Source organism: Gasterosteus aculeatus, chromosome 4 (genome assembly GCF_964276395.1).
Source record: "Gasterosteus aculeatus chromosome 4, fGasAcu3.hap1.1, whole genome shotgun sequence".
Lineage (NCBI taxonomy): Eukaryota > Metazoa > Chordata > Actinopteri > Perciformes > Gasterosteidae > Gasterosteus > Gasterosteus aculeatus.
In genome coordinates, this window is record NC_135691.1 from 18,367,608 (window position 1) to 18,392,715 (window position 25,108).

The 25,108-nt window shown below is 42.1% G+C and overlaps 1 protein-coding gene and 13 non-coding genes across 14 annotated transcripts in view; 1 reads left to right on the plus strand and 13 right to left on the minus strand.

Moving 5' to 3' along the window:
• trnap-cgg (transfer RNA proline (anticodon CGG)) overlaps positions 1–55 on the minus strand; it is a 72-nt gene extending 17 nt beyond the window's left edge. Inside the window, exon 1 of the tRNA in view lies at positions 1–55. This exon is cut by the window's left edge and continues 17 nt beyond it. This is a non-coding gene — a tRNA (tRNA-Pro).
• A 2,232-nt stretch (positions 56–2,287) lies between these two features.
• Positions 2,288–2,359, minus strand: trnap-cgg (transfer RNA proline (anticodon CGG)). Its single transcript has one exon. It is a non-coding gene; the product is annotated as a tRNA-Pro (tRNA).
• Positions 2,360–4,588: 2,229 nt separating this feature from the next.
• Positions 4,589–4,660, minus strand: trnap-cgg (transfer RNA proline (anticodon CGG)). The gene has a single exon. It is a non-coding gene; the product is annotated as a tRNA-Pro (tRNA).
• Positions 4,661–6,142: 1,482 nt separating this feature from the next.
• trnap-cgg (transfer RNA proline (anticodon CGG)) lies at positions 6,143–6,214 on the minus strand. The gene has a single exon. It is a non-coding gene; the product is annotated as a tRNA-Pro (tRNA).
• Positions 6,215–8,196: 1,982 nt separating this feature from the next.
• On the minus strand, positions 8,197–8,268 carry trnap-cgg (transfer RNA proline (anticodon CGG)). Its single transcript has one exon. It is a non-coding gene; the product is annotated as a tRNA-Pro (tRNA).
• Positions 8,269–9,737: 1,469 nt separating this feature from the next.
• Positions 9,738–9,809, minus strand: trnap-cgg (transfer RNA proline (anticodon CGG)). Its single transcript has one exon. It is a non-coding gene; the product is annotated as a tRNA-Pro (tRNA).
• Positions 9,810–11,278: 1,469 nt separating this feature from the next.
• Positions 11,279–11,350, minus strand: trnap-cgg (transfer RNA proline (anticodon CGG)). Its single transcript has one exon. It is a non-coding gene; the product is annotated as a tRNA-Pro (tRNA).
• Positions 11,351–11,835: 485 nt separating this feature from the next.
• trnap-cgg (transfer RNA proline (anticodon CGG)) lies at positions 11,836–11,907 on the minus strand. The gene has a single exon. It is a non-coding gene; the product is annotated as a tRNA-Pro (tRNA).
• A 1,231-nt stretch (positions 11,908–13,138) lies between these two features.
• On the minus strand, positions 13,139–13,210 carry trnap-cgg (transfer RNA proline (anticodon CGG)). Its single transcript has one exon. It is a non-coding gene; the product is annotated as a tRNA-Pro (tRNA).
• Positions 13,211–13,695: 485 nt separating this feature from the next.
• trnap-cgg (transfer RNA proline (anticodon CGG)) lies at positions 13,696–13,767 on the minus strand. Its single transcript has one exon. It is a non-coding gene; the product is annotated as a tRNA-Pro (tRNA).
• Positions 13,768–15,236: 1,469 nt separating this feature from the next.
• On the minus strand, positions 15,237–15,308 carry trnap-cgg (transfer RNA proline (anticodon CGG)). The gene has a single exon. It is a non-coding gene; the product is annotated as a tRNA-Pro (tRNA).
• Positions 15,309–16,777: 1,469 nt separating this feature from the next.
• On the minus strand, positions 16,778–16,849 carry trnap-cgg (transfer RNA proline (anticodon CGG)). Its single transcript has one exon. It is a non-coding gene; the product is annotated as a tRNA-Pro (tRNA).
• Positions 16,850–19,082: 2,233 nt separating this feature from the next.
• On the minus strand, positions 19,083–19,154 carry trnap-ugg (transfer RNA proline (anticodon UGG)). The gene has a single exon. It is a non-coding gene; the product is annotated as a tRNA-Pro (tRNA).
• A 1,915-nt stretch (positions 19,155–21,069) lies between these two features.
• On the plus strand, positions 21,070–24,849 carry LOC120817630 (uncharacterized). Its single transcript, XM_040174037.2, has 6 exons — positions 21,070–21,194; positions 21,592–21,671; positions 22,374–22,493; positions 22,645–22,747; positions 23,493–23,557; positions 24,286–24,849. Exons 2-6 carry the CDS (start codon positions 21,594–21,596, stop codon positions 24,292–24,294), a joined length of 375 nt encoding a protein of 124 aa, XP_040029971.1. The 5' UTR covers positions 21,070–21,194; positions 21,592–21,593; the 3' UTR covers positions 24,295–24,849.
• The last annotated feature ends 259 nt before the right edge of the window (positions 24,850–25,108 follow it).

Genomic DNA, 25,108 nt, shown 5'->3' on the forward strand with positions numbered 1-25,108 from the left:
GAACCCGGGACCTCTCACACCCGAAGCGAGAATCATACCCCTAGACCAACGAGCCGACAAAAGGGTGAAAGTTACATTTCAACGGGACATAATTGCAAATAGCTGGGCGAGAGAATTCGACAAGCGCATCTCTAGACTCTACGTTAGTTGAATAAATTTGGAAGTGACCTTTTCGTATGGACATATTTCATTTTACTAATCACATCTATTGACTTTTTCAAAAGAGCACTTCCGGGCACGTCCGGGATTTGGACCCGGGACCTCTCGCACCCTAAGCGAGAATCATACCCCTAGACCAACGAAGCCGACAAAAGGGTCAAAGTTACATGAAAACAGGACATAATCGCAAATAGCTAGGCGAGAGAATTTGAAAAGCGCATATCTAGACTCTACCTGAATTGTATAAATTTGGATGTAACATTTTCATTCCGACATATTTCGTTTGACTAATCACAGCCATTGACTGTTTCAAAAGAGCACTTCCGGGCTCGTCCGGGATTTGGACCCGGGACCTCTCGCACCCTAAGCGAGAATCATACCCCTAGACCAACGAGCCGACAAAAGGGTGAAAGTTACATGTCAACGGGAAATAATTGCAAATAGCTGGGCGAGAGAATTCGACAAGCGCATCTCTAGACTCTACGTTAGTTGAATAAATTTGGAAGTAACGTTTTCGTATAGAAATATTTCATTTGACTAATCACAGCCATTGACTGTTTCAAAAGACCAATTCCGGGCTCGTCCGGGATTTGGACCCGGGACCTCTCGCACCCTAAGCGAGAATCATACCCCTAGACCAACGAGCCGACAAAAGGGTGAAAGTTACATGTCAACGGGACATATTTGCAAATAGCTGGGCGAGAGAATTCGACACGCGCATCTCTAGACTCTACGTTAGTTGAAAAAATTTGGAAGTAACATTTTTGTATAGACATATTTCATTTTACCAATCACATCTATTGCCTTTTTTAAAAGACCAATTCCGGGCTCGTCGGGGATTTGGACCCGGGACCTCTCGCACCCAAAGCGAGAATCATACCCCTAGACCAACGAGCCGACCAAAGGGTGAAAGTTACATGTCAACGGGAAATAATTGCAAATAGCTGGGCGAGAGATATCGACAAGAGCATCTCTAGACTCTACGTTAATTGAATAAATTTGGATGTAACATTTTCATTCCGACATATTTTCTTTGACTAATCACAGCCATTGACTGTTTCAAAAGAGCACTTCCGGGCTCGTCCGGGATTTGGACCCGGGACCTCTCGCACCCAAAGCGACAATCATACCCCTAGACCAACGAGCCGACAAAAGGGTGAAAGTTACATGTCAACGGGAAATAATTGCAAATAGCTGGGCGAGAGATATCGACAAGAGCATCTCTAGACTCTACGTTAGTTGAAAAAATTTGGAAGTTACATTTTCGTATAGACATATTTCATTTTACTTATCACATCTATTGACTTTCAAAAGACCTATCCCGGGCTCGTCCGGGATTTGGACCCGGGACCTCTCGCACCCAAAGCGAGAATCATACCCCTAGACCAACGAGCCGACCGAAGGGTGAAAGTTACATGTCAACGGGAAATAATTGCAAATAGCTGGGCGAGAGATATCGACAAGAGCATCTCTAGACTCTACGTTAATTGAATAAATTTGGATGTAACATTTTCATTCCGACATATTTTCTTTGACTAATCACAGCCATTGACTGTTTCAAAAGAGCACTTCCGGGCTCGTCCGGGATTTGGACCCGGGACCTCTCGCACCCAAAGCGAGAATCATACCCCTAGACCAACGAGCCGACAAAAGGGTGAAAGTTACATGTCAACGGGAAATAATTGCAAATAGCTGGGCGAGAGATATCGACAAGAGCATCTCTAGACTCTACGTTAGTTGAAAAAATTTGGAAGTTACATTTTCGTATAGACATATTTCATTTTACTTATCACATCTATTGACTTTCAAAAGACCTATCCCGGGCTCGTCGGGGATTTGGACCCGGGACCTCTCGCACCCAAAGCGAGAATCATACCCCTAGACCAACGAGCCGACAAAAACTATTAATGCTATGTCCATGGGACAAAATCCTATTTGGCCAGGCAAGAGAATTGAATCAGCGTATCCGTGGTCAACAAATTGCTTGTTTTTTTTAACTAGTTTGTTGTGTTTGCCTATTTTTTGGAAACATACTAGCAATATGGTCGTTCACTGACCAAATTGGGGAGTAACTTTTTTCTCATCATTTACAAATTACAACCGCTAACAGCATCAAATAAGTTCCATCGGGCTCGTCCGGGATTTGAACCCGGGACCTCTCGCACCCGAAGCGAGAATCATACCCCTAGACCAACGAGCCGACAAAAGGGTCAAAGTTACATGAAAACAGGACATAATCGCAAATAGCTAGGCGAGAGAATTTGAAAAGCGCATATCTAGACTGTACCTGAATTGTATAAATTTGGATGTAACATTTTCATTCCGACATATTTCGTTTGACTAATCACAGCCATTGACTGTTTCAAAAGAGCACTTCCGGGCTCGTCCGGGATTTGGACCCGGGACCTCTCGCACCCTAAGCGAGAATCATACCCCTAGACCAACGAGCCGACAAAAGGGTGAAAGTTACATGTCAACGGGACATATTTGCAAATAGCTGGGCGAGAGAATTCGACACGCGCATCTCTAGACTCTACGTTAGTTGAAAAAATTTGGAAGTAACATTTTTGTATAGACATATTTCATTTTACTAATCACATCTATTGCCTTTTTTAAAAGAGCACTTCCGGGCTCGTCCGGGATTTGGACCCGGGACCTCTCGCACCCTAAGCGAGAATCATACCCCTAGACCAACGAGCCGACAAAAGGGTGAAAGTTACATGTCAACGGGAAATAATTGCAAATAGCTGGGCGAGAGAATTCAACAAGCGCATCTCTAGACTCTACGTTAGTTGAATAAATTTGGAAGTAACGTTTTCGTATAGAAATATTTCATTTGACTAATCACAGCCATTGACTGTTTCAAAAGACCAATTCCGGGCTCGTCCGGGATTTGGACCCGGGACCTCTCGCACCCTAAGCGAGAATCATACCCCTAGACCAACGAGCCGACAAAAGGGTGAAAGTTACATGTCAACGGGACATATTTGCAAATAGCTGGGCGAGAGAATTCGACACGCGCATCTCTAGACTCTACGTTAGTTGAAAAAATTTGGAAGTAACATTTTTGTATAGACATATTTCATTTTACTAATCACATCTATTGCCTTTTTTAAAAGACCAATTCCGGGCTCGTCCGGGATTTGGACCCGGGACCTCTCGCACCCAAAGCGAGAATCATACCCCTAGACCAACGAGCCGACCAAAGGGTGAAAGTTACATGTCAACGGGAAATAATTGCAAATAGCTGGGCGAGAGATATCGACAAGAGCATCTCTAGACTCTACGTTAATTGAATAAATTTGGATGTAACATTTTCATTCCGACATATTTTCTTTGACTAATCACAGCCATTGACTGTTTCAAAGAGCACTTCCGGGCTCGTCCGGGATTTGGACCCGGGACCTCTCGCACCCAAAGCGAGAATCATACCCCTAGACCAACGAGCCGACAAAAGGGTGAAAGTTACATGTCAACGGGAAATAATTGCAAATAGCTGGGCGAGAGATATCGACAAGAGCATCTCTAGACTCTACGTTAGTTGAAAAAATTTGGAAGTTACATTTTCGTATAGACATATTTCATTTTACTTATCACATCTATTGACTTTCAAAAGACCTATCCCGGGCTCGTCCGGGATTTGGACCCGGGACCTCTCGCACCCAAAGCGAGAATCATACCCCTAGACCAACGAGCCGACCAATGGGTGAAAGTTACATGTCAACGGGAAATAATTGCAAATAGCTGGGCGAGAGATATCGACAAGAGCATCTCTAGACTCTACGTTAATTGAATAAATTTGGATGTAACATTTTCATTCCGACATATTTTCTTTGACTAATCACAGCCATTGACTGTTTCAAAAGAGCACTTCCGGGCTCGTCCGGGATTTGGACCCGGGACCTCTCGCACCCAAAGCGAGAATCATACCCCTAGACCAACGAGCCGACAAAAGGGTGGAAGTTACATGTCAACGGGAAATAATTGCAAATAGCTGGGCGAGAGATATCGACAAGAGCATCTCTAGACTCTACGTTGTTGAAAAAATTTGGAAGTTACATTTTCGTATAGACATATTTCATTTTACTTATCACATCTATTGACTTTCAAAAGACCTATCCCGGGCTCGTCCGGGATTTGGACCCGGGACCTCTCGCACCCAAAGCGAGAATCATACCCCTAGACCAACGAGCCGACAAAAACTATTAATGCTATGTCCATGGGACAAAATCCTATTTGGCCAGGCAAGAGAATTGAATCAGCGTATCCGTGGTCAACAAATTGCTTGTTTTTTTTAACTAGTTTGTTGTGTTTGCCTATTTTTTGGAAACATACTAGCAATATGGTCGTTCACTGACCAAATTGGGGAGTAACTTTTTTGTCATCATTTACAAATTACAACCGCTAACAGCATCAAATAAGTTCCATCGGGCTCGTCCGGGATTTGAACCCGGGACCTCTCGCACCCGAAGCGAGAATCATACCCCTAGACCAACGAGCCGACAAAAGGGTCAAAGTTACATGAAAACAGGACATAATCGCAAATAGCTAGGCGAGAGAATTTGAAAAGCGCATATCTAGACTCTACCTGAATTGTATAAATTTGGATGTAACATTTTCATTCCGACATATTTCGTTTGACTAATCACAGCCATTGACTGTTTCAAAAGAGCACTTCCGGGCTCGTCCGGGATTTGGACCCGGGACCTCTCGCACCCTAAGCGAGAATCATACCCCTAGACCAACGAGCCGACAAAAGGGTGAAAGTTACATGTCAACGGGAAATAATTGCAAATAGCTGGGCGAGAGAATTCGACAAGCGCATCTCTAGACTCTACGTTAGTTGAATAAATTTGGAAGTAACGTTTTCGTATAGAAATTTTTCGTTTGACTAATCACAGCCATTGACTGTTTCAAAAGACCAATTCCGGGCTCGTCCGGGATTTGGACCCGGGACCTCTCGCACCCTAAGCGAGAATCATACCCCTAGACCAACGAGCCGACAAAAGGGTGAAAGTTACATGTCAACGGGACATATTTGCAAATAGCTGGGCGAGAGAATTCGACACGCGCATCTCTAGACTCTACGTTAGTTGAAAAAATTTGGAAGTAACATTTTTGTATAGACATATTTCATTTTACTAATCACATCTATTGCCTTTTTTAAAAGACCAATTCCGGGCTCGTCGGGGATTTGGACCCGGGACCTCTCGCACCCAAAGCGAGAATCATACCCCTAGACCAACGAGCCGACAAAAGGGTCAAAGTTACATGAAAACAGGACATAATCGCAAATAGCTAGGCGAGAGAATTTGAAAAGCGCATATCTAGACTCTACCTGAATTGTATAAATTTGGATGTAACATTTTCATTCCGACATATTTCGTTTGACTAATCACAGCCATTGACTGTTTCAAAAGAGCACTTCCGGGCTCGTCCGGGATTTGGACCCGGGACCTCTCGCACCCTAAGCGAGAATCATACCCCTAGACCAACGAGCCGACAAAAGGGTGAAAGTTACATGTCAACGGGAAATAATTGCAAATAGCTGGGCGAGAGATATCGACAAGAGCATCTCTAGACTCTACGTTGTTGAAAAAATTTGGAAGTTACATTTTCGTATAGACATATTTCATTTTACTTATCACATCTATTGACTTTCAAAAGACCTATCCCGGGCTCGTCCGGGATTTGGACCCGGGACCTCTCGCACCCAAAGCGAGAATCATACCCCTAGACCAACGAGCCGACAAAAACTATTAATGCTATGTCCATGGGACAAAATCCTATTTGGCCAGGCAAGAGAATTGAATCAGCGTATCCGTGGTCAACAAATTGCTTGTTTTTTTTAACTAGTTTGTTGTGTTTGCCTATTTTTTGGAAACATACTAGCAATATGGTCGTTCACTGACCAAATTGGGGAGTAACTTTTTTGTCATCATTTAGAAATTACAACCGCTAACAGCATCAAATAAGTTCCATCGGGCTCGTCCGGGATTTGAACCCGGGACCTCTCGCACCCGAAGCGAGAATCATACCCCTAGACCAACGAGCCGACAAAAGGGTCAAAGTTACATGAAAACAGGACATAATCGCAAATAGCTAGGCGAGAGAATTTGAAAAGCGCATATCTAGACTCTACCTGAATTGTATAGATTTGGATGTAACATTTTCATTCCGACATATTTCGTTTGACTAATCACAGCCATTGACTGTTTCAAAAGAGCACTTCCGGGCTCGTCCGGGATTTGGACCCGGGACCTCTCGCACCCTAAGCGAGAATCATACCCCTAGACCAACGAGCCGACAAAAGGGTGAAAGTTACATGTCAACGGGAAATAATTGCAAATAGCTGGGCGAGAGAATTCGACAAGCGCATCTCTAGACTCTACGTTAGTTGAATAAATTTGGAAGTAACGTTTTCGTATAGAAATTTTTCGTTTGACTAATCACAGCCATTGACTGTTTCAAAAGACCAATTCCGGGCTCGTCCGGGATTTGGACCCGGGACCTCTCGCACCCTAAGCGAGAATCATACCCCTAGACCAACGAGCCGACAAAAGGGTGAAAGTTACATGTCAACGGGACATATTTGCAAATAGCTGGGCGAGAGAATTCGACACGCGCATCTCTAGACTCTACGTTAGTTGAAAAAATTTGGAAGTAACATTTTTGTATAGACATATTTCATTTTACTAATCACATCTATTGCCTTTTTTAAAAGACCAATTCCGGGCTCGTCGGGGATTTGGACCCGGGACCTCTCGCACCCAAAGCGAGAATCATACCCCTAGACCAACGAGCCGACAAAAGGGTGAAAGTTACATGTCAACGGGAAATAATTGCAAATAGCTGGGCGAGAGAATTCGACAAGCGCATCTCTAGACTCTACGTTAGTTGAATAAATTTGGAAGTAACGTTTTCGTATAGAAATTTTTCGTTTGACTAATCACAGCCATTGACTGTTTCAAAAGACCAATTCCGGGCTCGTCCGGGATTTGGACCCGGGACCTCTCGCACCCTAAGCGAGAATCATACCCCTAGACCAACGAGCCGACAAAAGGGTGAAAGTTACATGTCAACGGGACATATTTGCAAATAGCTGGGCGAGAGAATTCGACACGCGCATCTCTAGACTCTACGTTAGTTGAAAAAATTTGGAAGTAACATTTTTGTATAGACATATTTCATTTTACTAATCACATCTATTGCCTTTTTTAAAAGACCAATTCCGGGCTCGTCGGGGATTTGGACCCGGGACCTCTCGCACCCAAAGCGAGAATCATACCCCTAGACCAACGAGCCGACAAAAGGGTCAAAGTTACATGAAAACAGGACATAATCGCAAATAGCTAGGCGAGAGAATTTGAAAAGCGCATATCTAGACTCTACCTGAATTGTATAAATTTGGATGTAACATTTTCATTCCGACATATTTCGTTTGACTAATCACAGCCATTGACTGTTTCAAAAGAGCACTTCCGGGCTCGTCCGGGATTTGGACCCGGGACCTCTCGCACCCTAAGCGAGAATCATACCCCTAGACCAACGAGCCGACAAAAGGGTGAAAGTTACATGTCAACGGGAAATAATTGCAAATAGCTGGGCGAGAGATATCGACAAGAGCATCTCTAGACTCTACGTTGTTGAAAAAATTTGGAAGTTACATTTTCGTATAGACATATTTCATTTTACTTATCACATCTATTGACTTTCAAAAGACCTATCCCGGGCTCGTCCGGGATTTGGACCCGGGACCTCTCGCACCCAAAGCGAGAATCATACCCCTAGACCAACGAGCCGACAAAAACTATTAATGCTATGTCCATGGGACAAAATCCTATTTGGCCAGGCAAGAGAATTGAATCAGCGTATCCGTGGTCAACAAATTGCTTGTTTTTTTTAACTAGTTTGTTGTGTTTGCCTATTTTTTGGAAACATACTAGCAATATGGTCGTTCACTGACCAAATTGGGGAGTAACTTTTTTGTCATCATTTAGAAATTACAACCGCTAACAGCATCAAATAAGTTCCATCGGGCTCGTCCGGGATTTGAACCCGGGACCTCTCGCACCCGAAGCGAGAATCATACCCCTAGACCAACGAGCCGACAAAAGGGTCAAAGTTACATGAAAACAGGACATAATCGCAAATAGCTAGGCGAGAGAATTTGAAAAGCGCATATCTAGACTCTACCTGAATTGTATAGATTTGGATGTAACATTTTCATTCCGACATATTTCGTTTGACTAATCACAGCCATTGACTGTTTCAAAAGAGCACTTCCGGGCTCGTCCGGGATTTGGACCCGGGACCTCTCGCACCCTAAGCGAGAATCATACCCCTAGACCAACGAGCCGACAAAAGGGTGAAAGTTACATGTCAACGGGAAATAATTGCAAATAGCTGGGCGAGAGAATTCGACAAGCGCATCTCTAGACTCTACGTTAGTTGAATAAATTTGGAAGTAACGTTTTCGTATAGAAATTTTTCGTTTGACTAATCACAGCCATTGACTGTTTCAAAAGACCAATTCCGGGCTCGTCCGGGATTTGGACCCGGGACCTCTCGCACCCTAAGCGAGAATCATACCCCTAGACCAACGAGCCGACAAAAGGGTGAAAGTTACATGTCAACGGGACATATTTGCAAATAGCTGGGCGAGAGAATTCGACACGCGCATCTCTAGACTCTACGTTAGTTGAAAAAATTTGGAAGTAACATTTTTGTATAGACATATTTCATTTTACTAATCACATCTATTGCCTTTTTTAAAAGACCAATTCCGGGCTCGTCGGGGATTTGGACCCGGGACCTCTCGCACCCAAAGCGAGAATCATACCCCTAGACCAACGAGCCGACAAAAGGGTCAAAGTTACATGAAAACAGGACATAATCGCAAATAGCTAGGCGAGAGAATTTGAAGAGCGCATATCTAGACTCTACCTGAATTGTATAAATTTGGATGTAACATTTTCATTCCGACATATTTCGTTTGACTAATCACAGCCATTGACTGTTTCAAAAGAGCACTTCCGGGCTCGTCCGGGATTTGGACCCGGGACCTCTCGCACCCTAAGCGAGAATCATACCCCTAGACCAACGAGCCGACAAAAGGGTGAAAGTTACATGTCAACGGGAAATAATTGCAAATAGCTGGGCGAGAGATATCGACAAGAGCACGTTGTTGAAAAAATTTGGAAGTTACATTTTCGTATAGACATATTTCATTTTACTTATCACATCTATTGACTTTCAAAAGACCTATCCCGGGCTCGTCCGGGATTTGGACCCGGGACCTCTCGCACCCAAAGCGAGAATCATACCCCTAGACCAACGAGCCGACAAAAACTATTAATGCTATGTCCATGGGACAAAATCCTATTTGGCCAGGCAAGAGAATTGAATCAGCGTATCCGTGGTCAACAAATTGCTTGTTTTTTTTAACTAGTTTGTTGTGTTTGCCTATTTTTTGGAAACATACTAGCAATATGGTCGTTCACTGACCAAATTGGGGAGTAACTTTTTTGTCATCATTTACAAATTACAACCGCTAACAGCATCAAATAAGTTCCATCGGGCTCGTCCGGGATTTGAACCCGGGACCTCTCGCACCCGAAGCGAGAATCATACCCCTAGACCAACGAGCCGACAAAAGGGTCAAAGTTACATGAAAACAGGACATAATCGCAAATAGCTAGGCGAGAGAATTTGAAAAGCGCATATCTAGACTCTACCTGAATTGTATAAATTTGGATGTAACATTTTCATTCCGACATATTTCGTTTGACTAATCACAGCCATTGACTGTTTCAAAAGAGCACTTCCGGGCTCGTCCGGGATTTGGACCCGGGACCTCTCGCACCCTAAGCGAGAATCATACCCCTAGACCAACGAGCCGACAAAAGGGTGAAAGTTACATGTCAACGGGAAATAATTGCAAATAGCTGGGCGAGAGAATTCGACAAGCGCATCTCTAGACTCTACGTTAGTTGAATAAATTTGGAAGTAACGTTTTCGTATAGAAATTTTTCGTTTGACTAATCACAGCCATTGACTGTTTCAAAAGACCAATTCCGGGCTCGTCCGGGATTTGGACCCGGGACCTCTCGCACCCTAAGCGAGAATCATACCCCTAGACCAACGAGCCGACAAAAGGGTGAAAGTTACATGTCAACGGGACATATTTGCAAATAGCTGGGCGAGAGAATTCGACACGCGCATCTCTAGACTCTACGTTAGTTGAAAAAATTTGGAAGTAACATTTTTGTATAGACATATTTCATTTTACTAATCACATCTATTGCCTTTTTTAAAAGACCAATTCCGGGCTCGTCGGGGATTTGGACCCGGGACCTCTCGCACCCAAAGCGAGAATCATACCCCTAGACCAACGAGCCGACAAAAGGGTCAAAGTTACATGAAAACAGGACATAATCGCAAATAGCTAGGCGAGAGAATTTGAAAAGCGCATATCTAGACTCTACCTGAATTGTATAAATTTGGATGTAACATTTTCATTCCGACATATTTCGTTTGACTAATCACAGCCATTGACTGTTTCAAAAGAGCACTTCCGGGCTCGTCCGGGATTTGGACCCGGGACCTCTCGCACCCTAAGCGAGAATCATACCCCTAGACCAACGAGCCGACAAAAGGGTGAAAGTTACATGTCAACGGGAAATAATTGCAAATAGCTGGGCGAGAGATATCGACAAGAGCACGTTGTTGAAAAAATTTGGAAGTTACATTTTCGTATAGACATATTTCATTTTACTTATCACATCTATTGACTTTCAAAAGACCTATCCCGGGCTCGTCCGGGATTTGGACCCGGGACCTCTCGCACCCAAAGCGAGAATCATACCCCTAGACCAACGAGCCGACAAAAACTATTAATGCTATGTCCATGGGACAAAATCCTATTTGGCCAGGCAAGAGAATTGAATCAGCGTATCCGTGGTGAACAAATTGCTTGTTTTTTTTAACTAGTTTGTTGTGTTTGCCTATTTTTTGGAAACATACTAGCAATATGGTCGTTCACTGACCAAATTGGGGAGTAACTTTTTTGTCATCATTTACAAATTACAACCGCTAACAGCATCAAATAAGTTCCATCGGGCTCGTCCGGGATTTGAACCCGGGACCTCTCGCACCCGAAGCGAGAATCATACCCCTAGACCAACGAGCCGACAAAAGGGTCAAAGTTACATGAAAACAGGACATAATCGCAAATAGCTAGGCGAGAGAATTTGAAAAGCGCATATCTAGACTCTACCTGAATTGTATAAATTTGGATGTAACATTTTCATTCCGACATATTTCGTTTGACTAATCACAGCCATTGACTGTTTCAAAAGAGCACTTCCGGGCTCGTCCGGGATTTGGACCCGGGACCTCTCGCACCCTAAGCGAGAATCATACCCCTAGACCAACGAGCCGACAAAAACTATTAATGCTATGTCCATGGGACAAAATCCTATTTGGCCAGGCAAGAGAATTGAATCAGCGTATCCGTGGTCAACAAATTGCTTGTTTTTTTTAACTAGTTTGTTGTGTTTGCCTATTTTTTGGAAACATACTAGCAATATGGTCGTTCACTGACCAAATTGGGGAGTAACTTTTTTGTCATCATTTAGAAATTACAACCGCTAACAGCATCAAATAAGTTCCATCGGGCTCGTCCGGGATTTGAACCCGGGACCTCTCGCACCCGAAGCGAGAATCATACCCCTAGACCAACGAGCCGACAAAAGGGTCAAAGTTACATGAAAACAGGACATAATCGCAAATAGCTAGGCGAGAGAATTTGAAAAGCGCATATCTAGACTCTACCTGAATTGTATAGATTTGGATGTAACATTTTCATTCCGACATATTTCGTTTGACTAATCACAGCCATTGACTGTTTCAAAAGAGCACTTCCGGGCTCGTCCGGGATTTGGACCCGGGACCTCTCGCACCCTAAGCGAGAATCATACCCCTAGACCAACGAGCCGACAAAAGGGTGAAAGTTACATGTCAACGGGAAATAATTGCAAATAGCTGGGCGAGAGAATTCGACAAGCGCATCTCTAGACTCTACGTTAGTTGAATAAATTTGGAAGTAACGTTTTCGTATAGAAATTTTTCGTTTGACTAATCACAGCCATTGACTGTTTCAAAAGACCAATTCCGGGCTCGTCCGGGATTTGGACCCGGGACCTCTCGCACCCTAAGCGAGAATCATACCCCTAGACCAACGAGCCGACAAAAGGGTGAAAGTTACATGTCAACGGGACATATTTGCAAATAGCTGGGCGAGAGAATTCGACACGCGCATCTCTAGACTCTACGTTAGTTGAAAAAATTTGGAAGTAACATTTTTGTATAGACATATTTCATTTTACTTATCACATCTATTGACTTTCAAAAGACCTATCCCGGGCTCGTCCGGGATTTGGACCCGGGACCTCTCGCACCCAAAGCGAGAATCATACCCCTAGACCAACGAGCCGACAAAAGGGTGAAAGTTACATGTCAACGGGAAATAATTGCAAATAGCTGGGCGAGAGATATCGACAAGAGCATCTCTAGACTCTACGTTAGTTGAAAAAATTTGGAAGTTACATTTTCGTATAGACATATTTCATTTTACTTATCACATCTATTGACTTTCAAAAGACCTATCCCGGGCTCGTCCGGGATTTGGACCCGGGACCTCTCGCACCCAAAGCGAGAATCATACCCCTAGACCAACGAGCCGACAAAAACTATTAATGCTATGTCCATGGGACAAAATCCTATTTGGCCAGGCAAGAGAATTGAATCAGCGTATCCGTGGTGAACAAATTGCTTGTTTTTTTTAACTAGTTTGTTGTGTTTGCCTATTTTTTGGAAACATACTAGCAATATGGTCGTTCACTGACCAAATTGGGGAGTAACTTTTTTGTCATCATTTACAAATTACAACCGCTAACAGCATCAAATAAGTTCCATCGGGCTCGTCCGGGATTTGAACCCGGGACCTCTCGCACCCGAAGCGAGAATCATACCCCTAGACCAACGAGCCGACAAAAGGGTCAAAGTTACATGAAAACAGGACATAATCGCAAATAGCTAGGCGAGAGAATTTGAAAAGCGCATATCTAGACTCTACCTGAATTGTATAAATTTGGATGTAACATTTTCATTCCGACATATTTCGTTTGACTAATCACAGCCATTGACTGTTTCAAAAGAGCACTTCCGGGCTCGTCCGGGATTTGGACCCGGGACCTCTCGCACCCTAAGCGAGAATCATACCCCTAGACCAACGAGCCGACAAAAACTATTAATGCTATGTCCATGGGACAAAATCCTATTTGGCCAGGCAAGAGAATTGAATCAGCGTATCCGTGGTCAACAAATTGCTTGTTTTTTTTAACTAGTTTGTTGTGTTTGCCTATTTTTTGGAAACATACTAGCAATATGGTCGTTCACTGACCAAATTGGGGAGTAACTTTTTTGTCATCATTTAGAAATTACAACCGCTAACAGCATCAAATAAGTTCCATCGGGCTCGTCCGGGATTTGAACCCGGGACCTCTCGCACCCGAAGCGAGAATCATACCCCTAGACCAACGAGCCGACAAAAGGGTCAAAGTTACATGAAAACAGGACATAATCGCAAATAGCTAGGCGAGAGAATTTGAAAAGCGCATATCTAGACTCTACCTGAATTGTATAGATTTGGATGTAACATTTTCATTCCGACATATTTCGTTTGACTAATCACAGCCATTGACTGTTTCAAAAGAGCACTTCCGGGCTCGTCCGGGATTTGGACCCGGGACCTCTCGCACCCTAAGCGAGAATCATACCCCTAGACCAACGAGCCGACAAAAGGGTGAAAGTTACATGTCAACGGGAAATAATTGCAAATAGCTGGGCGAGAGAATTCGACAAGCGCATCTCTAGACTCTACGTTAGTTGAATAAATTTGGAAGTAACGTTTTCGTATAGAAATTTTTCGTTTGACTAATCACAGCCATTGACTGTTTCAAAAGACCAATTCCGGGCTCGTCCGGGATTTGGACCCGGGACCTCTCGCACCCTAAGCGAGAATCATACCCCTAGACCAACGAGCCGACAAAAGGGTGAAAGTTACATGTCAACGGGACATATTTGCAAATAGCTGGGCGAGAGAATTCGACACGCGCATCTCTAGACTCTACGTTAGTTGAAAAAATTTGGAAGTAACATTTTTGTATAGACATATTTCATTTTACTAATCACATCTATTGCCTTTTTTAAAAGACCAATTCCGGGCTCGTCGGGGATTTGGACCCGGGACCTCTCGCACCCAAAGCGAGAATCATACCCCTAGACCAACGAGCCGACAAAAGGGTCAAAGTTACATGAAAACAGGACATAATCGCAAATAGCTAGGCGAGAGAATTTGAAGAGCGCATATCTAGACTCTACCTGAATTGTATAAATTTGGATGTAACATTTTCATTCCGACATATTTCGTTTGACTAATCACAGCCATTGACTGTTTCAAAAGAGCACTTCCGGGCTCGTCCGGGATTTGGACCCGGGACCTCTCGCACCCTAAGCGAGAATCATACCCCTAGACCAACGAGCCGACAAAAGGGTGAAAGTTACATGTCAACGGGAAATAATTGCAAATAGCTGGGCGAGAGATATCGACAAGAGCACGTTGTTGAAAAAATTTGGAAGTTACATTTTCGTATAGACATATTTCATTTTACTTATCACATCTATTGACTTTCAAAAGACCTATCCCGGGCTCGTCCGGGATTTGGACCCGGGACCTCTCGCACCCAAAGCGAGAATCATACCCCTAGACCAACGAGCCGACAAAAACTATTAATGCTATGTCCATGGGACAAAATCCTATTTGGCCAGGCAAGAGAATTGAATCAGCGTATCCGTGGTCAACAAATTGCTTGTTTTTTTTAACTAGTTTGTTGTGTTTGCCTATTTTTTGGAAACATACTAGCAATATGGTCGTTCACTGACCAAATTGGGGAGTAACTTTTTTGTCATCATTTACAAATTACAACCGCTAACAGCATCAAATAAGTTCCATCGGGCTCGTCCGGGATTTGAACCCGGGACCTCTCGCACCCGAAGCGAGAATCATACCCCTAGACCAACGAGCCGACAAAAGGGTCAAAGTTACATGAAAACAGGACATAATCGCAAATAGCTAGGCGAGAGAATTTGAAAAGCGCATATCTAGACTCTACCTGAATTGTATAAATTTGGATGTAACATTTTCATTCCGACATATTTCGTTTGACTAATCACAGCCATTGACTGTTTCAAAAGAGCACTTCCGGGCTCGTCCGGGATTTGGACCCGGGACCTCTCGCACCCTAAGCGAGAATCATACCCCTAGACCAACGAGCCGACAAAAGGGTGAAAGTTACATGTCAACGGGAAATAATTGCAAATAGCTGGGCGAGAGAATTCGACAAGCGCATCTCTAGACTCTACGTTAGTTGAATAAATTTGGAAGTAACGTTTTCGTATAGAAATTTTTCGTTTGACTAATCACAGCCATTGACTGTTTCAAAAGACCAATTCCGGGCTCGTCCGGGATTTGGACCCGGGACCTCTCGCACCCTAAGCGAGAATCATACCCCTAGACCAACGAGCCGACAAAAGGGTGAAAGTTACATGTCAACGGGACATATTTGCAAATAGCTGGGCGAGAGAATTCGACACGCGCATCTCTAGACTCTACGTTAGTTGAAAAAATTTGGAAGTAACATTTTTGTATAGACATATTTCATTTTACTAATCACATCTATTGCCTTTTTTAAAAGACCAATTCCGGGCTCGTCGGGGATTTGGACCCGGGACCTCTCGCACCCAAAGCGAGAATCATACCCCTAGACCAACGAGCCGACAAAAGGGTCAAAGTTACATGAAAACAGGACATAATCGCAAATAGCTAGGCGAGAGAATTTGAAAAGCGCATATCTAGACTCTACCTGAATTGTATAAATTTGGATGTAACATTTTCATTCCGACATATTTCGTTTGACTAATCACAGCCATTGACTGTTTCAAAAGAGCACTTCCGGGCTCGTCCGGGATTTGGACCCGGGACCTCTCGCACCCTAAGCGAGAATCATACCCCTAGACCAACGAGCCGACAAAAGGGTGAAAGTTACATGTCAACGGGAAATAATTGCAAATAGCTGGGCGAGAGATATCGACAAGAGCACGTTGTTGAAAAAATTTGGAAGTTACATTTTCGTATAGACATATTTCATTTTACTTATCACATCTATTGACTTTCAAAAGACCTATCCCGGGCTCGTCCGGGATTTGGACCCGGGACCTCTCGCACCCAAAGCGAGAATCATACCCCTAGACCAACGAGCCGACAAAAACTATTAATGCTATGTCCATGGGACAAAATCCTATTTGGCCAGGCAAGAGAATTGAATCAGCGTATCCGTGGTGAACAAATTGCTTGTTTTTTTTAACTAGTTTGTTGTGTTTGCCTATTTTTTGGAAACATACTAGCAATATGGTCGTTCACTGACCAAATTGGGGAGTAACTTTTTTGTCATCATTTACAAATTACAACCGCTAACAGCATCAAATAAGTTCCATCGGGCTCGTCCGGGATTTGAACCCGGGACCTCTCGCACCCGAAGCGAGAATCATACCCCTAGACCAACGAGCCGACAAAAGGGTCAAAGTTACATGAAAACAGGACATAATCGCAAATAGCTAGGCGAGAGAATTTGAAAAGCGCATATCTAGACTCTACCTGAATTGTATAAATTTGGATGTAACATTTTCATTCCGACATATTTCGTTTGACTAATCACAGCCATTGACTGTTTCAAAAGAGCACTTCCGGGCTCGTCCGGGATTTGGACCCGGGACCTCTCGCACCCTAAGCGAGAATCATACCCCTAGACCAACGAGCCGACAAAAGGGTGAAAGTTACATGTCAACGGGAAATAATTGCAAATAGCTGGGCGAGAGAATTCGACAAGCGCATCTCTAGACTCTACGTTAGTTGAATAAATTTGGAAGTAACGTTTTCGTATAGAAATTTTTCGTTTGACTAATCACAGCCATTGACTGTTTCAAAAGACCAATTCCGGGCTCGTCCGGGATTTGGACCCGGGACCTCTCGCACCCTAAGCGAGAATCATACCCCTAGACCAACGAGCCGACAAAAGGGTGAAAGTTACATGTCAACGGGACATATTTGCAAATAGCTGGGCGAGAGAATTCGACACGCGCATCTCTAGACTCTACGTTAGTTGAAAAAATTTGGAAGTAACATTTTTGTATAGACATATTTCATTTTACTAATCACATCTATTGCCTTTTTTAAAAGACCAATTCCGGGCTCGTCGGGGATTTGGACCCGGGACCTCTCGCACCCAAAGCGAGAATCATACCCCTAGACCAACGAGCCGACAAAAGGGTCAAAGTTACATGAAAACAGGACATAATCGCAAATAGCTAGGCGAGAGAATTTGAAAAGCGCATATCTAGACTCTACCTGAATTGTATAAATTTGGATGTAACATTTTCATTCCGACATATTTCGTTTGACTAATCACAGCCATTGACTGTTTCAAAAGAGCACTTCCGGGCTCGTCCGGGATTTGGACCCGGGACCTCTCGCACCCTAAGCGAGAATCATACCCCTAGACCAACGAGCCGACAAAAGGGTGAAAGTTACATGTCAACGGGAAATAATTGCAAATAGCTGGGCGAGAGAATTCGACAAGCGCATCTCTAGACTCTACGTTAGTTGAATAAATTTGGAAGTAACGTTTTCGTATAGAAATTTTTCGTTTGACTAATCACAGCCATTGACTGTTTCAAAAGACCAATTCCGGGCTCGTCCGGGATTTGGACCCGGGACCTCTCGCACCCTAAGCGAGAATCATACCCCTAGACCAACGAGCCGACAAAAGGGTGAAAGTTACATGTCAACGGGACATATTTGCAAATAACTGGGCGAGAGAATTCGACACGCGCATCTCTAGACTCTACGTTAGTTGAAAAAATTTGGAAGTAACATTTTTGTATAGACATATTTCATTTTACTAATCACATCTATTGCCTTTTTTAAAAGACCAATTCCGGGCTCGTCCGGGATTTGGACCCGGGACCTCTCGCACCCAAAGCGAGAATCATACCCCTAGACCAACGAGCCGACCAAAGGGTGAAAGTTACATGTCAACGGGAAATAATTGCAAATAGCTGGGCGAGAGATATCGACAAGAGCATCTCTAGACTCTACGTTAATTGAATAAATTTGGATGTAACATTTTCATTCCGACATATTTTCTTTGACTAATCACAGCCATTGACTGTTTCAAAAGAGCACTTCCGGGCTCGTCCGGGATTTGGACCCGGGACCTCTCGCACCCAAAGCGAGAATCATACCCCTAGACCAACGAGCCGACAAAAGGGTGAAAGTTACATGTCAACGGGAAATAATTGCAAATAGCTGGGCGAGAGATATCGACAAGAGCATCTCTAGACTCTACGTTAGTTGAAAAAATTTGGAAGTTACATTTTCGTATAGACATATTTCATTTTACTTATCACATCTATTGACTTTCAAAAGACCTATCCCGGGCTCGTCCGGGATTTGGACCCGGGACCTCTCGCACCCAAAGCGAGAATCATACCCCTAGACCAACGAGCCGACAAAAACTATTAATGCTATGTCCATGGGACAAAATCCTATTTGGCCAGGCAAGAGAATTGAATCAGCGTATCCGTGGTCAACAAATTGCTTGTTTTTTTTAACTAGTTTGTTGTGTTTGCCTATTTTTTGGAAACATACTAGCAATATGGTCGTTCACTGACCAAATTGGGGAGTAACTTTTTTGTCATCATTTACAAATTACAACCGCTAACAGCATCAAATAAGTTCCATCGGGCTCGTCCGGGATTTGAACCCGGGACCTCTCGCACCCGAAGCGAGAATCATACCCCTAGACCAACGAGCCGACAAAAGGGTGAAAGTTACATTTCAACGGGAAATAATTGCAAATAGCTGGGCGAGAGAATTCGACAAGCGCATCTCTAGACTCTACGTTAGTTGAATAAATTTGGAAGTAACGTTTTCGTATAGAAATATTTCTTTTGACTAATCACAGCCATTGACTGTTTCAAAAGACCAATTCCGGGCTCGTCCGGGATTTGGATCCGGGACCTCTCGCACCCTAAGCGAGAATCATACCCCTAGACCAACGAGCCGACAAAAGGGTGAAAGTTACATGTCAACGGGACATAATTGCAAATAGCTGGGCGAGAGAATTCGACACGCGCATCTCTAGACTCTACGTTAGTTGAAAAAATTTGGAAGTAACATTTTTGTATAGACATATTTCATTTTACTAATCACATCTATTGCCTTTTTTAAAAGACCAATTCCGGGCTCGTCCGGGATTTGGACCCGGGACCTCTCGCACCCAAAGCGAGAATCATACCCCTAGACCAACGAGCCGACAAAAGGGTGAAAGTTACATGAAAACAGAACTTAATCGCAAATAGCTAGGCGAGAGAATTTGAAAAGCGCATATCTAGACTCTACCTGAATTGTATAAATTTGGATGTAACATTTTCATTCCGACATATTTCGTTTGACTAATCACAGCCATTGACTGTTTCAAAAGAGCACTTCCGGGCTCGTCCGGGATTTGGACCCGGGACCTCTCGCACCCTAAGCGAGAATCATACCCCTAGACCAACGAGCCTACAAAAGGGTGAAAGTTACATTTCAACGGGACATAATTGCAAATAGCTGGGCGAGAGAATTCGACAAGCGCATCTCTAGACTCTACGTTAGTTGAATAAATTTGGAAGTAACGTTTTCGTATAGAAATATTTCTTTTGACTAATCACAGCCATTGACTGTTTCAAAAGAGCACTTCCGGGCTCGTCCAGGATTTGGACCCGGGACCTCTCGCACCCTAAGCGAGAATCATACCCCTAGACCAACGAGCCGACAAAAGTGTGAAAGTTACATGTCAACGGGAAATAATTGCAAATAGCTGGGCGAGAGAATTCGACAAGCGCATCTCTAGACTCTACGTTAGTTGAATAAATTTGGAAGTAACGTTTTCGTATAGACATATTTCATTTTACTTATCACATCTATTGACTTTTTCAAAAGACCAATTCCGGGCTCGTCCAGGATTTGGACCCGGACGAAATGGATCAATTATCTATGTCAACGGGACAAAATCCCATACAGCTATGCAAGAGAATTCAAGCAGCGTATCTGTAGACTTGGTCATCAAATTGCTTGTTTTTTCTTACTGGGTTGTTGCGTTTGCTTAGTTTTTGAAACAAAGTAGCAAACACATAAGTGACAAAGAGGATGGTGCCGAGGATATGTTAGCGGCTCTTTACCATCATATCCCCAAGAACGAATAAACCGATGTAATTAACCTCCACATGATCAGATCCTTTACCATTTTCACATGTTTGATGAAATTCCTGGCCAATAGACATACAGTTCAATTTTGAGTCGTTGTCATACCGCCACCTACTGAAACAGGAAGTACATCTTTCTATACTTTTTCTTGTTTCTTTCAGTATTTAAATCCGATTTCTTCCATACAAAGCAAGACTTGATGATGCCAGTCTGTGAAGCATTTATGTTCTGTGCAACCCATCCCTTGCTGTAAACATCGAAGGTGTTTTTAAAGTTCCTTCAGGGCAAGGTGCAGGTTCGATTTTCAGGCTTGCCTGGTTTCTTGTGTCACTGCATACATGCATTGAAAGCGTTTTATGTTTATGTTTACTCACTTGCTCGGACTGTCAAGAACAACTGGTACGTAAAAAAATCACATCCCCTGAACACAGTACCTCATGAAATGCCATTCTGTTAACACTCCTCTAATGTCGCCTCTGCAGCCTTGTCAGCATGTTGGGACCAAAGTCCAACATAACATGAGTGCAAGATTTCAGGAAGTCACGTAGAAGTAACTTGTGAGCTGTGTGAGAGAGACTGCTGTGTGAGAAACCGCTGTATTAAAAAGGTAGAAACATGCTTTTTGGTCCCCTGTAGCTTCCTCTTTGCATGTGTCTCTTACTTTTACTGTATCTTCTTTCCCTTTGCTAATTTCTTAATTTTGGTTTCCTGTCCCAGTTTGTTAGCCTCGAGTTCTTCCTCTTCCTCAAAATCTGCATAATTTTGTATTTTGTCTATTTTGTAATCGTTGCAATCTAGATGTATGTTCTTTTTACAGTAGTGAGTCCTCTTCTGCTTGCTCGTCTTTCTGTCTTTGTGGTGATGGATCAAGATAGTTCTTTCCCTTCTCCTCATTTAGTCAGTCCCCTGTATAGTCCAAACAAGTATACTCACCTTCACTGTGCGCAATGAATGTGCATACTTCCTTGTGTATGAATGTGTGTGCACGTGGGTGTGCATTTCAGACATGGAGATGATCTTTGTGTTGCTATACATCATGCTGGTAGCGGGCCATATGCCAATGCCTGTGTCCTCTGCAGCACAGGTACGTTGTACTGCAGTTTTAATTTTGAATGAATACGTATCTTATTCACTGTAAGGAAAAGATAATTACATTTGTATTGATATCAAAGCACATACATGTGAAATACATATATATATATATATATATATATATATATATATATATATATATATATATATTGTAAATATAATTAATGCATAATTACAATTATAAAACATGAACAAACTAAAAAAGTAGATTTTGTCCAAAATCAATCAATGCGCTTTAGGCGAGGGTATCATGGATTCATTTTTTTCTTCATAGTTTAGGAATCAATCAAAGGCTCTAAAATATTTTCAATGATCTTCAAACAAATATGGTTTGCTTTCCGATTTCAATATCTTAACATCATTATACAAAACCAACCTGCTTGATGAAACACTTATCCACCTGGTGTAGTGACCACGTACTTAGTACTTGTTCATTATTTGGATGTAGCTAGCCCACTCCTACAAATAACACACAGTGAAAATTGTTTTTTAATCTGTTTATTCAGATCCATTGAGCACCTGGTGCTTGTGACTGAATACAAATAAGTCAGTAAATACCTGCTAGTCATATTTCCTATTCTTTTTTAAATCATGAACATCCACTCCCTATTTTGATTGAATATACTGTGGAGATTATCATAAAACAGGTGACCTTTACTGTGACCTTTACTGTGACAGTATGTTTTTTCCCCAGCCAGGACTCTTAGAGAGCCTCCTAATAGCCACCCAGCAGCGTCCCTGGCTCTGGGGGGTCTATGTCTTCGCTGTTGGACTTCCTGCCATTCTCTTTGTTAGCTTCATGTGGCCTGACAAGGTGGAGTATGCCTGCTTATGCATGTGTGTGGATTTGAGTGTGTTATTGTGTAGTATTAGAACTATATGGATCATGAGATATGGATTTGGTTCTCTAGACAAAGTTTAGCTACAGCCCAAGAAGTCAAATGATGTCTATGTGTTGTATGTAGAGATTTGGGCCCCCTGATCAACAGTATTACTACAAGAAGTCTGATGATGCTCAACCAGATGATCCTCAGCTGTCACAGCGGATAGATGCAACGGATACCAGAGGTAATGCTGGACTGTTGCAAGTACAGTAGACAATATTTTGCAGAAGGTGTGGCGGATAAACACAATGAAATGAAAAGATACGATGAAAACATACATCCATATAATGCAGAGCAGGTGTGGCGCATGAGAATTACCTTATGCAATAAAAAAGTATTTTATATATATATATATATATATATATATATATATATATTTAGGGTTGTAGACTCTTCTTCTGTCTCGTCAGGGGGACCTTTCCCCTTTCCAAAGAAGCTCTCCGGAGATATTTGTTTTTTGCTCATTTTCGCTAGCTTGCAGGCTTAGATTTTGCCGTAATTATCACGTGACCAAGACAAGGGTCTTGAAACGTGTCAAGAGGGACAATGTAATTAGGAGAGGATCCGGTCATTTTTATAAATAAAATAGTTTTCTGAAAAAAAAGTAAATGTTTTCTACTGGAGGGGTACCATAGGGGGAACTGCATCAAGATCTGCTACAGGGGGAGGGCTGGCCATCAGAGTTGCCACTGTAAGGACACCCCAGAGGGAAGTTTATCTTGTTTTAGATATTCAAGAAGCCATGTGCACTTTTTTTAACACTAGAAAGGCAATTTATAGGCACTATATTTAAAGTTTCACTACTAAAAGAGTAACTTAAATAGAAATTCATCATATCATATTTTCTACACTGGAAGGGCAGCCTATTATGAGAATCTCAAAATCTCATCTCACGTTTCCTTCTACTGTATTGTCTCATGTATGTGTAGGAAAGGCAGCTGTAACGAGGAGGAGAGACACTGGTAATCAGAAGAAGTGTGACTTAGAACTGAAGGTAAAATTCAACACATAATATGGAGGTGATGAAGATAACGGTAATGTCATTATACTGTGAAGATGTTGATTCTAAAGGTGCGAAAGCCCATTTCAAAATATTTATATAAAAATGTATATAAAACATAGCGGCTAAGAGGACCTGCAATCCATCAAAGGAGATTTTTTTTGTATGACGGTGTGAATAATAGGTGGACTTCATTTAATTATCTTATCATTGATTCAATGATGATGATTCAATGCAAAAAATCGTATTCATACAAGTCAATATAACGTACATATAAAAATTAAATATAATTTTATTCATTATTATTATTATAAATTGTATTTACTAAGTAATATATATATATATATATACAAAATATAAAATACAAAAAAACACAGAACACAGCTCCATCCCAAATGGCTGGTTAAGAGGTCATACATTATAATAACATTGATTTATATGCTCTGTTTGAGAGCAACACCATACCATCAAATATTATTCCTTTAGCTTTCTAGATATTATGTTAGAGGTCACAACAATTGATAAACATTTGACAGGTTGCCATGCCGAATTAGAATATTATATTTTCTGCTGAAAGGACTCAGACATTTTATTACACTGATGATTTTATTTGCAGAACCTTTTAATGGATTTTGAATATCAAGGACTATTAAATCTATAATTTAATAAATTCACTCTTGTTGCTGGTAATGTGTAAAGACAGATTGTGTGTGGTTTTGTAGGATCATTGATCAGCAATGCAAAAACACCAGAGAAGAAAGCCAACACACGAGAGGATGCTGGGTAATCACCTCTGCGGCCATATTGAGGACTGTATTATACCGGCGCCCCAAACTCCAATAAAATGCATTGTCTTGATTATCCTGACAATGATACAATACTTTGTTATCTAGGTTGATATGATTACAATTTGATTTACTGTCAATTATTTGATTTTTTTCCCTTTTTCTCACTGAGCTCTGTAGGTGCATTTACAGGTCTTCCAATGGGAATGTCAAAATAAAGACATATCTTAAAGATGCTATCCATTGATATTTTTGGCTTTCATTAATGTCCTTGATCATTAAATCATTAAATGGATGTAGATTGATGGATTGTTACTCCACAGATTGAAGGTGTGATGACTTTCTGACTGAATTATGGTTTTAATTAATTTACAAATGAATTGTGTATGTGAATGTAAGATGTTTTTAAATGATTTGTTTATATGGCATAGAAATTGTATGAGTCATTTATTGTGAATATTGTTCTTATCATTATGTAAAAATAAAATTGTACCTCTAAAATGATATATTTTATTCTTATTAAGAATATAATTTTTTCACCCACAATACCAAACATATCTCTCCCTCCAAGAGTATTCAAATTAAAAACTCTTCAGTTTTTTCTAGATGTAGAATCAACACCACAAAACAATACGTAACAATCAACCTCTGATGATCTATACTGTTGATTAATACGTAACATTGTCTCATTATCTCAGGTCTGTCATCTGGTTGTGCATATAAAAAAACTAAAAAACCTTTGAGGCGAAACTGGTCTGTT

Excerpts from the sequence above, each read along its gene's own strand:
- LOC120817630 (XM_040174037.2), top strand. The coding sequence starts at position 21,594 with ATGGAGATGATCTTTGTGTTGCTATACATCATGCTGGTAGCGGGCCAT. Across the intron at positions 21,672-22,373 it reads CTGTGTCCTCTGCAGCACAG|CCAGGACTCTTAGAGAGCCT; the intron begins GTACGTTGTACT and ends TTTTTTCCCCAG. Across the intron at positions 22,748-23,492 it reads AGATGCAACGGATACCAGAG|GAAAGGCAGCTGTAACGAGG; the intron begins GTAATGCTGGAC and ends ATGTATGTGTAG.